Source organism: Micropterus salmoides, unplaced genomic scaffold (assembly GCF_014851395.1).
Source record: "Micropterus salmoides isolate LMB-PRFRI ecotype aquatic unplaced genomic scaffold, ASM1485139v1 Ms_hic_scaffold_6, whole genome shotgun sequence".
Classification (NCBI taxonomy): domain Eukaryota; kingdom Metazoa; phylum Chordata; class Actinopteri; order Centrarchiformes; family Centrarchidae; genus Micropterus; species Micropterus salmoides.
In genome coordinates this window covers 2,057,249-2,069,037 of record NW_024044348.1, presented here as the reverse complement: position 1 = coordinate 2,069,037, position 11,789 = coordinate 2,057,249, and the positions used below count along the sequence as shown (strand labels likewise).

At 39.6% G+C, this 11,789-nt stretch overlaps 1 protein-coding gene across 1 annotated transcript in view; it reads right to left on the bottom strand.

The window, feature by feature from the left end:
- The window catches only part of si:ch73-204p21.2, a 14,765-nt gene extending 6,078 nt beyond the window's left edge, over positions 1-8,687 (bottom strand). Inside the window, exons 1-3 of the mRNA XM_038701421.1 lie at positions 8,593-8,687; positions 5,308-5,373; positions 491-617 (exon numbers count right to left, since the gene is read on the bottom strand). Coding sequence (XP_038557349.1) covers positions 491-612 — 122 coding nt within the window. The 5' untranslated portion in view covers positions 613-617; positions 5,308-5,373; positions 8,593-8,687. The remainder of the gene's footprint in view (positions 1-490; positions 618-5,307; positions 5,374-8,592) is intronic.
- Positions 8,688-11,789: the final 3,102 nt, after the last annotated feature.

The window sequence follows — 11,789 nt, the reverse complement described above, 5'->3', positions numbered from 1 at the left end:
AACCATCTGCAAAGCTTGCGTTGCTCGCAATAATTAAAACAAAAGATACTGCGGGTGACTGTGAGATCAAACGAAATACACTCCACTTACAGTGTGTCCACAAACATCCTCATGGTCCGTTTCCATCCCCCTGGTTTTATGCACATTTTCAGTTTGAAAATTAAAAGAGCTGAGTGGAAATGGTGGAAATTAGGAAAATGACTTATACTGAGGAGCTGAAAGCATCAGGTGTGTGGAGAGATGAGGACATAAACACAGAAATGTCCGATTCTCCACATGGTTTTCCATCGTTTGAGCTTCACTGTGAGTCAGAATAAACTACAGTGTGTGTGTTCATGGTTTTAGACAACGGTAGAGCTCCATGGCTCAGAGGAAGAGGGGATATCAGGCTTTTGATTGTTTGGTTTGAGTCCGAACCTGGACTTTGTTCAAATATAAAACCAGACATATTATTAGTATTTATTATTAGTAAGTATTTTAAACAGCTGACCTTTTGCATTCGCTGCAGAGAGCTGTGAGGAAGATGGAGAGGACGAGGAGGAGGATGAAGAAACTGATGACTCCTGGCGAGAGGAACCCCGAGCCGGCGACCTCTGCTCCGACCGCAGCCATGATCGCTGACACAGAGAGAGAGAGAGATTATTATTTTCATTTTTTATTTTAGTAATTGTTCCTTTATTTGTTTTTTTATTTCACATTTTATCCTGATTTTTTTTGTATACACACTCACTTATACTGTTTTATTTATTCATTTAATTTAAATCTTTAATATTTAATATTTATGTATTTATATTTTTAAACACACATTTTACTTTTGTCTTTATTTTATAAAATGAAATGAATTGTTCTTTTATAGTTTATTTGTAGCTTTGGCAATATTGTTGTTAAATTCATGCCAATAAAGCTAAGAGAGAGAGAGAGAGAGAGAGAGAGAGAGGCGTCAAGCTGCACTGCAAGAACAGGAAGTGAGGCGTGCAAAAGTTGACCTCTGTGTCACCTCTCTGTTTGAGTATGTGACAGGAATGTGAGACATTTTCAGTGTTCTGACGGCGTGGCCGACTTCCTCGAGCGGGAACAAACACACCTGAGACCTGCACTTCTCTGATAACTACTTCATTTGTTTGCTAACGTTTGTTTCAGTTGAACACGAATAGACTGAAGTCTGAAATCTGGATCTCCATATATTTCAGGAGGAACCACAAACAAAACATCGTGATCCACAGAGTCACGAGTAAGCGTCATTGTGAACGACAAGCGACTTCACTTACACAGATCAGCCGTTACATACTGAGCACTGACAGGTGAAGTGAGTAAAGTGCAATTTATACTTCTGCGTCAAATCGGAGGCGTAGCCTGACGTGCACCTCCTCAAAAATGTAACTACACGTCGATGCGACGCAGATGGTAAGAACTGTGATTGGTCGGCTGGGTAGCCTCACAATGCCTCCGAGCCGACAGGAAGTGCCCCATGCTTTGAAGTAACTTTTACTAGCGGCCAAGCCGGCGGCTGTAACACGCTGGATCGATGTATTTGAGTGTCACAACCCGAGCGAAACGACTTGTTTCACTGTCAGAATGTGATCGATCGAAAAAAGGCTTCACCAGCCGCACGTTCACAATTTTACCCCCATTCACGTTAGTCGAGGGCTAAACCAGAAGTCAGCCTGCTCAGCCGGCAAAAGTCATCTCAGTGGACACTGTAGCGCTACTGCTGACTAGCAAATGGCGGTGTAATTGCAGAACTATACAAGATGTCTGTCTGATAGTGCTATAGCTAAATTTAAGGATGCGATTCCATCAGCTCTAAATTCATTATCAAGTCACAAAGTAACGGAGGACTCCTATGCTAATTTCAGTCCCTCCCAAATCGCTGCGAATGACACTCGACTCTGTAGCCCCTCTAAAAAAGAAAATACTAAAACAAAGACGGTTAGCTCCATGGTATAATACTGAAACTCGCAAATTAAAGCAAATATCGCGGAAACTTGAGAGGAATTGGCGTTCCACCAAAGTGGAAAATTCTCGTTTAATTTCGCAAGATAGTCTTAAAACTTATAGGAAGGCCCTCCGTAATGCCAGAGCAGCGTACTACTCGTCATTAATAGAGGAAAATAGGAACAACCCCAGGTTTCTTTTCAGCACTGTAGCCAGGCTGACAGAGAGTCACAGCTCTATTGAGCCAAGTATTCCCATAGCTCTCAGTAGTTACGACTTCATGAGCTTCTTTAATGATAAAATTCTAGCTATTAGAAACAAAATTCACCAAGACCTGCCCTCAACTGGCACCGACTTATCTCTTAACTCAGGAACCTTAGAAACAGCTGTAGAACCAGATACATGTTTAGACTGTTTTGCTTCCCTCAATCTTTACCAACTAACTTCAATAATTTCTTCATCTAAACCATCAACCTGCCTCTTAGACCCCATCCCGACTAGGCTGCTTAAAGATGTTCTACCCTTAGTCAGCACCTCTATACTAGATATGATCAATCTATCTCTATCAACAGGCTATGTACCACAGTACTTTAAAGTAGCTGTAATTAAACCTCTTCTGAAAAAGCCCAAACTTGATCCGGATGTTTTAGCCAACTATAGACCTATATCTAACCTTCCATTTCTCTCTAAGGTTCTGGAGAAAGCAGTTGCTAAACAGCTGTGTGACTTTCTACAGAGCAATAGTTTATTTGAGGATTTTCAGTCAGGGTTTAGAGCTCATCATAGCACAGAGACAGCACTGGTGAAAATTACTAACAACCTCCTTATTGCATCAGACAAAGGACTTGTCTCTGTACTGGTTTTATTAGATCTTAGTGCTGCATTTGATACCATTGACCATCAGATCCTATTGCAGAGACTGGAATATTTCATTGGTATTAAAGGAACCGCTCTAAGCTGGTTTAAGTCCTATTTATCAGATCGATTTCAGTTTGTACATGTTAACGATGAGTCCTCCATGAATGCCAAAGTTAGTCATGGAGTTCCTCAAGGATCTGTCCTTGGACCAATCCTCTTCACTTTATATATGCTTCCTTTAGGCAATATTATCAGGAAACATTCCATAAGCTTTCATTGTTATGCAGATGATACTCAGTTATATCTATCGATCAAACCAGATGAAACTCATCAGTTAGCTAAACTTCAAATGTGCCTTCAGGATGTTAAAACCTGGATGACCTGTAATTTTCTAATGTTAAACTCAGATAAAACTGAAGTTATTGCTCTGGGGCCTAAGCACCTCCGTGACGCATTATCTAAAGATATAGTTTCCCTGGATGGCATCGCCCTGGCCTCCAGCACCACTGTGAGGAATCTTGGAGTTATCTTTGATCAGGACATGTCGTTTAAGTCTTGTGCTTTCTCGTCCCTCTCTCTGCCCCCGTGTTCCTGCTTGACACCCTCTGCTGCAACGACTATTGTTACTAGTCTTATTGTTATTATTGTTATTATAATAATTAACATTACGATTGTTATCATTAACACTACTATAAATATCTGTACCATTTTTCATTTAGTCTATAGCAACATCACCTTTACTGTCTGTACCTCTGTGTGGATATTGTGTAGGCTGCCTCTCTCCCTCTCTCTCTCTCTCTCCCTCTCCCTCTCTCTCTCTCTCTCTCTCTCTCTCTCCTTCACCACCAACCGGTCGAGGCAGATGGTCGCCCACCCTGAGTCATGGTTCTGCTCGAGGTTTCTGCCTCTTAAAAGGAAGTTTTTCCTTGCCTCTGTCTCCTAGTGCTGCTCTTGGTGGGAACTGTTGGGCTTCTGTAAATAGCATCATAGAGTTCGGTCTAGACCTGCTCTTTTATGAAAAGCGCTGTGAGATAACTGTTGTTGTGATTTGACGCTATATAAATAAAATTGAACTGAAGTTACTCCACATCGTCACTCATGACTGCCTGGCATCACTTTTAACACACTGGGAAGCCCTTTAGCGTTTTAAAACACTACAAGCATTTTATCTCAGGTCAGTAATAGATGACGGACTATTAAGAGTGACAAAGTCCACACGGGGAGCTGGGCAGGGAGGACAGATGGGTCAAACAAACATTACACTTTCACCAACTAGGCAAGTGTTCGTTTCCCCTGTGAAACCAATCATTAGCATGGACTTTTTAACTTAAGCTACGTAATGTACAAAAGAAGTGAATACTATCAAAATTAAACACGTGGTTAACGTTGTTAAACATCCCAATTTGGTTATGTTGAGGAAAAGATCCCTGTTTGGGTTCCAGTAAGCGGGTTAGTTGTGTAAATTAAGCAACTTAAGTTAGCGTAAATCAAGTTACGTAGCTTCTCTTAAGTTAAAAAGATGTCAGCATTTATAGTTGCTTTCACATCAGAAATGAACACTGGTCTACAGCGAGAAAGTCCCTGTTTACTTGTTAAGTTGCATTGACTTCTTTACGTTAAGCTACGTAACTTACAACTAACCAACTTATTTAAAATCTTTTCTTAAACCTAACCAAGAAGTTTTGGTGCCCAAACTTAACCAAACTGCAACTTTTTACAATGTTAACCACATGTTTTATTTTGAAAGTCAAACCAGGTGTTGCATATTTATTATATCTAACTGTGCGTCCAGAAATAACGCTAAAGGGGGAACCCAGTGCGGTAAAAGCGACGCCAAGGGGTCCACATGTGACGAGCTGGGAGAACGTGTTGTCAGATCAGAAAACAACACAGCGAGGAGGAGGAGCTACAGGGTGACGTAAAACATGAACAGAGGACTATGTTATAAAAACATTTACATTTTAGGGATTTATATACAAAGCTACTGATTGCGACATGTGAATAAGCTGCAGTTTCTCTGATCATTAACATTAACAACATGGTATTATTGTCTTTACACTTGTTAAAGCACTTTTTTTGAAAAGTGCTCTACAAATAAAGATTATTATTATTAACATGACTAACGATAGGTGGAAGGTCAAAGGTCAGAGTCTGTATTCTCCCTGTGTGAGTTCACCAAAAAACGGGAACGTGATTAGAAACACAAACAAACTGAAGATGACTGAAATTATGTCCTTCAACATACCTTTGTCTTCAGGTGAATCTCACAAACTCTCTTACATCTAAACTTCATCCCAAGATACAAAGTTTACGTCTTTAGATGGCAGAAAACACATCAAACTGAAAATGTTCCAAAACTTTTTCTGACAGAAGAATGCTCTGAAACCGGCGTGTAAATATAACCAAGGTCACGTTCACTTTTTAACACCTGCGTCCTGGAGAATAAATAAGATAACCCAAGTGTTGTGTGATGTCACTTCCTGTTTAGAAAACAACATGGAGTAGGTGTTTTACCTTGTTCTCTCAGTCGCAGCTCAGCGAGACTTGAAGCAGCAGCAGTTTAATCATATTGACTGATTCCTGTCAAACAAACACAAAACCATCAGACTGAACAAACACTGACACTAACACACCTGTCCAGTCCCCAAGGTTTCAAGTTTGAATAAATATTTATTTAGAGGTGTTTTTCAAAATAAATACTTTGGCTTTTTTTGGGAAATAATCTTATTAACTTTCAAGGCAGAAAGTTAGATGACAAGATTAATATTCACACCTGTCCATTAAATATAGGCCTGGTTAGCTTAGCTTAGCATAAAGACTGGAAACAGACGGAAACCTCTGATGATTTATGAGCAGGCAAGGGCGTCACTTTGTGATTAGGGGTGTGAGGAGACACTTAGCTCGCGAGACACCACTCTATGCGATATTAGGTTAACAAGAGACAAAGATATCCTCCATGCCGAGATAAATGTTGATCATTAAACACTTTATTTCCTCCATTTTGGTTAAAGTTTCTGCACCAGTTTATGGTGGAAATGTTTTTAGTTTTTGGAAAAGGAAACACAACATTTCAAAACATTTCAAATTATATAAATAGGTATAGAATCTAAGTCGGTGCAGCTCTCAGGCTGAGGCAACACATACGTAGGCCTGATTTAGTCTTCCTTCCTCTTTTGTCATGTTCACAGGGAGAGAACGGAAAACTTGACGTTGTTAAAGTTACTGACTGGTGCTGCACATTTTTGGATCATTTTATAATCAGCAAAAGTGCATGCTTTGTTAATGTGCAAATAAACCTTTCTAAAGGCATTTTTTTTATTTGTTAATTAACTGCAAACTATATTTTAGAACGTTTTTTAAACAAATTATGCTTTAAAAAAGTGATGGGGACATGTCCTCAGTGTCCCCAGTGGAAATGACATCTGCATGTGCAAGACTATTTCTTGACTCTGACCTCTTGCTAGGGAACCAATTAGAAAGTTATTGACCCCATCCACAAAAAGTCCGGCACATAACCTCCCGGCAAATTGTGTTTTATTTCATGATTCAACAAACAAGATATAAGGTATTTGTCAGTGAGCTTTAGAGAAGCTGATAGGTAGATGTTGTTTCTGGAAACAGTTTCCCACTATTTCCAGTCTTTATGATAAGCTAAGCTAATCTGCTTCTGCATGTAGCTTCACATTTACTGTACAGACATGAGGGTGGTAACAATCCGAACACTCAGCCAAAAACTGAATATACACTCACTGGCCATTTTATTAGGTACACCTTGCTAGTACTGGGTTGGACCCCTTTTGCCTTAGGAACTTCTTCGTGGCATACTTTTAACAAGGTGTTGAAAACCTTCCTCATGGACTTTGGTCCATACTGACATGATCGCATCACGCAGCTGCTTTGTCGGCTGCACATCCATGATGAGAATCTCCCGTCCCATCTCATCCTAAAGGGGCTCTGTTGGACTGAGATCTGGTGACTGTGGAGGCCATTGGAGTTCAGTAAACTCACTGTCATGTTCAAGAAACCAGTTTGAGATGGTTTGAGCTCTGTGACACGGTGCATTGTCCTGCTGGATGCAGCCATCAGAAGATGGTACACTGTGGTCATTAAGGGATGGACGTGGTCAGCAAGACTCAGGGAGGCTGTCGCGTTTGAACGATGCTCAGTTGGTACTAAGGGGCCCGAAGTGTGCCGAGAAAATATCCCCCACACCACCACACCAGCACCAGCAGCCTGAACCGTCGACACGAGGCAGGATGGATCCATGCTTTCATGTTGTTTACGCCACATTCTGACCCGACCACCCTGGAGGTCGCAGCTGAAATGGAGACTCATCAGACCAGGCAACGTTTTTCCAATCTTCTGTTGTCCAGTTTTGTAGTTTCCTGTTCTCAGCTGACAGGAGTGGCCCCCGCTGTGGTCTTCTGCTGCTGTAGCCCGTCTGCTTCGAGGTTGGACGTGTTGTGTTCAGAGATGGTATTCTGCATGCCTTGGTTGTAACGAGTGGTTATTTGAGTTACTGTTGCCTTCCTGTCATCTTGAACCAGTCTGACATCAACAAGGCGTTTCCAGCAGCTCACTGGATGTTTCCTCTTTTTCGGAGCGTTCTCTGTAAACCCTGGAGATGGTTGTGGTGAATATTGAAAATCCCAGTAGATCAGCAATTTCTGAAATGCTCAGACCAACAACCATGCCACATTCAAAGTAGCTTAAATCCCCTTTCTTCTCCATTCAGGTGCTCTGCTTGAACTTCAGCAAGTTGTCTTGACCACGTCTACATGCCTAAATGCATTGAGTTGCTGCCATGTGATGTATTGATTAGCTATTTGTGTAAACAAGCAATTGAACAGGTGTACCTAATGAAGTGGCATACAGTTTTCTCCCAAAATGTGGAACTATTCCTTTAAAAAAGGTTGTCACAAGTTGAAAAGAACCCACTGCTCTAAATATCTGGCACTGGGGCTGCACAGAGCAAAGCACCTAACCTGAAACTGCTGCAGGAGTTTTTAAAGGAAAGTTTTTACTGATTACTTATTGAGAGAAACTAAAGGGAGAAGTTTGTCTGCGCTAAGGTGAGAAAATAAATTAAATTAATTAGCTTGGAAAAACAAATAAATATATACTATTTAAATAATATTTACAAAGGCAGAGTTTCATGGCAAGACACTTCTAAATATTTTAGATAAATCAATAAACACTTGAGACTAATAGGATAATAATAAAGGAACCACAATAACTTAGCAAAAGTCCATCTGCTGATGTAGACCGTGAGATACATGCTCACAAATCACACCACATGTGGCCTTATTAACACAGGTTTATATGATAGCCATATTACTGATAATGACGCTGATATACTGTATCAAACATGTTTGTTTGTACAGAATAATTATATTGTTATATTATTGTTTAATACTTCCTACATACATATATGTTGTGTCTGTGGTATAAACCTGTGTTTATTATGAGTTATTGGTACTTTTTTATTTCTGTGTTGTCACTGATGTTACATAAAATAATATAATGATATATAATATAATAACAATCATCCTGGAAAGTCAGATAAAATAAGTGTCAGACTTGATTTGTTGGTCTTAATATTTTAACAGTTTACATGTAAATAATATTTACATTTACATTTAAATAATAGCTGAAGTGCAGGAAGATGTCATGAACCTCTGACTGTCAAAGACTTTTAGATCAAATATACAGATAAATATCCATGTTTGACTAGTTATTAACTATAGATTAACTAGCTATGACCAAGTTAAAGTAGATTAAAGTCAGTATAAAGTCTACCTGTGTCCATGGTGCAGACAGCCGTAAGTTCAGTTTCAGATGTGAGGAGTTGTTCCTGCTGCAGGTTTACACATTAACAGACTGAACAAACAGGCTCTGCTCTTTGAGCTGCTTAAAGAGACACACACACTGTTTAGTCACCAAACATATGTGAGACTGATGGACAGACAGGAGAGATGCCATCATCCTGGTCTCTGTTGTCTCCAGATCCAGATCAGACGATGGAGATCGGTTTCATCTCTGGACAGACAGTGAAGAGGCAGGACATCATTTAGCCTAGCTTAGCAGAAAGACTGGAAGCAAGGGGAAACAGCTAGCCTAGCTCAATTCAAAGAGAAAAACCACACATCGAAGCTGAGTGGTGACAAGTAGAGCTGCAACAATTAGTCCATTAATCGATGAGTTGTCAACTATTTAATTAATCGTTGACTAATTTGATAGTTGCTTAATCATTCTGAGTCATTTTTTTCTAAGAAACAATTTGCAAAATCTCTGATATAAGCTTCTTCAATGTGAATATATTTGGGGTTGTGGACAAAACAGGACATTTGAGGACGTCATCTGGACATTTGTCACAATTTTCTGACATTTTATAGACCAATATGATTAATCGTGAAAATGATCAACAGATTACTCGATAATGAATATAATTATTAATTGCAGTCCTACTGACAAGCAAGTCACTAACGCTAACGGGACCTCGGAGCTAACTTGATATCTTTTTCTCACACTTTAAAAATGGTCAGAACTAAAGACAGATGAGCAACAAACACATGCTTCCCAAAGACACTAAAAACTTTTATTTAATTACCTACAAGACTCTGACAAAATGGGCAATACTCTTTGCAGTCCAGGAAAGGTTGAGTTTAGCCTAGCTTAGCAGAAGGACTGGAAGCAGGGGGAAACTGCTAGCCTAGCTCAACTAAAAGAGAAAAATACACTTTCAAACATCATTGAAGCTGAGTGATTCTTAGCTGACAAGCTAGTCACTAATGCTAACGGGACCTAGGAGCTAACTCGATATATTTTTCTCACACTTTAAAAATGGTCAGAACTAAAGCCAGATGAGCTACAAACACGTGCTCCTCAAGGACACAAAAAATAAATGATGTTATTACCTAAAAGTCCAGGTGTGTTTAGCCTAGCTTAGCACAACGGGTAAGGGTTAACTGCTAGCTTAGCTCCACTCCACCTTTCAACAGCTCTGGGTTTGTCTGATTCACGTGTTGTATCTTTTTTGTAAACTGAATTAAACTCACCGTAGCTTTCAGAGTTTATTACATGACTTTTAGTTTATAAAGAGAGACTATCATTGTCTCAGTTTTTTGAGGCACACCAGATACAAGCTTGCTCACTTGCTAGCCAGATAATTTTCTTGCTAGCAAGGTTGCTTGCTGTCTTACGCGCAATCGTGCACAGACTATTTCTAGCAACAAAACAAGACATCAACAGAACAATCACAAACATGTTTTGCTGTGGAAATAAAGCTGACTGCAGGACTGGTCACTACTTTGTTAGCTAACAAGACACAACATGTAAAAAACAGAGCTGGAGCTGTTGGAAGGTGGATTTTTTTTCCTCTTCCGATGGACCTAGGCTAGCAGTTTCCCCCTGTTTCCAGTCTTTGTGCTAAGCTAGGCTAAAAACATCCAGGATTGGACAGAGATTTCCACAATGTTCTTTTAAGTATTAAGATAAATCAGTTTTTGTGTTTTTGAAAAGCACACAGCACATCTTTTAAATATTTTAATGGTAAAAGATATTAATTCAATATTTAAAACAACAGGATGTTGTTTTAAATATTGTTCTGTCCAGTATTTTCGTACTGTTTTGAAAACTGCAGCTTTCTAGTGGATTACAGAATAGTGTTACGGTGTTTTTCTTTTTGTTTTGTGTCTTGTCATATTACTTTTCTCTGCTGCAAAACGAACATTTCAAAACATATAATTTTGTCCCAAACAGGTCACTACACAGCATGGAGCTGCCATGACATATTCTCCTCGAATAACTCAACACAGACGGAGTTTTTGTAGTTTTTTATGGCCGTTTCTCTGACCACAGGCAGCTGGGCCTGATAAGCTCATTAAAGCCCAAATCAAACTGTTACTGGAACATTATCAGCAGCTCCACCCAAACACTGCAACTGACGCTTACCGCTTGACTGGTCAAGCGAGGCCTGCCGAGAGCTGCGAGAGAGAGATAACAACATCTACTGTGCAGCTAAATGCTTGTCAAAAGAAGAAATGTAATTCCATTTCCTTATAGTGTCTGATCATGCAAATAGTTTTATTTGCAGCTGTGTTTGAGATCTGCGTCTCCGCTGAAAAAACACAGATGAGGTGAATGGGAGTTTTGTTGCGGCTCACGGCATTTATAGGTTGAATTTAGAAGAGAAAAAAAACATGGTTTTACAAAAAATTTAAAATAAACTGCAAACAGAGTTCTCCACATACAACATAAAGACAACAGGACATTTATTCAGTGGTAGATGAAGTATTCAGATCCTTTACTCAAGTAAAAGTACTTATACCACACTGTAAAAGTACTCTGTTAGTAAAAGTAAAAATGTTACTTAAGCATGTAAGTATAATCAGGAAAATGTACTTAAAGTATTAAAACTTACAATACTTTATCCCCTGAGACTGTTATGCTAGTTTATATTATATCCTCAGATCATTGTTCCTCATGCATTCATGTAAAATCAGGATTTTACTGCTGTAGTTGTTGAGCTGGAACTCATTTTGAACATCATGCTGTGTAGAAGAAGACCTGAAACCAAGCGGCGACCCTCCGGTCTCCTGGGTGAAGCCAATCTGAAACTAACAAACACTGCAATTCTGAGGCTGCCTCCAAAAGGGATCCATGTTAAAAGGCCCAATTTTACAGCAGTAATAAACATGTTTACAGCCTGGTTCAGATTTATATAGCTAATTTTGCCCTTCATGAAAACTGTTTATAACTCAACCGTTTAAATTAAATGAAGCCTTAAAGTTCTGCATTATTAGGGGTGTGGCGGCTTTGATTGACAGGTGGCTGCTGCTCGCCCAACATCTCCCTATAGACTCTTAGGCTGCGTTCAGACTGCAGGCCTTAATGCTCCATTAAATTTTTTTCCCAGATCAGATTTTCTTGTTCAACAGTTCACTTTATTGTTTAAATGTGGCCCATATCAGACTCCAGCGTGAACTGTCCACAGC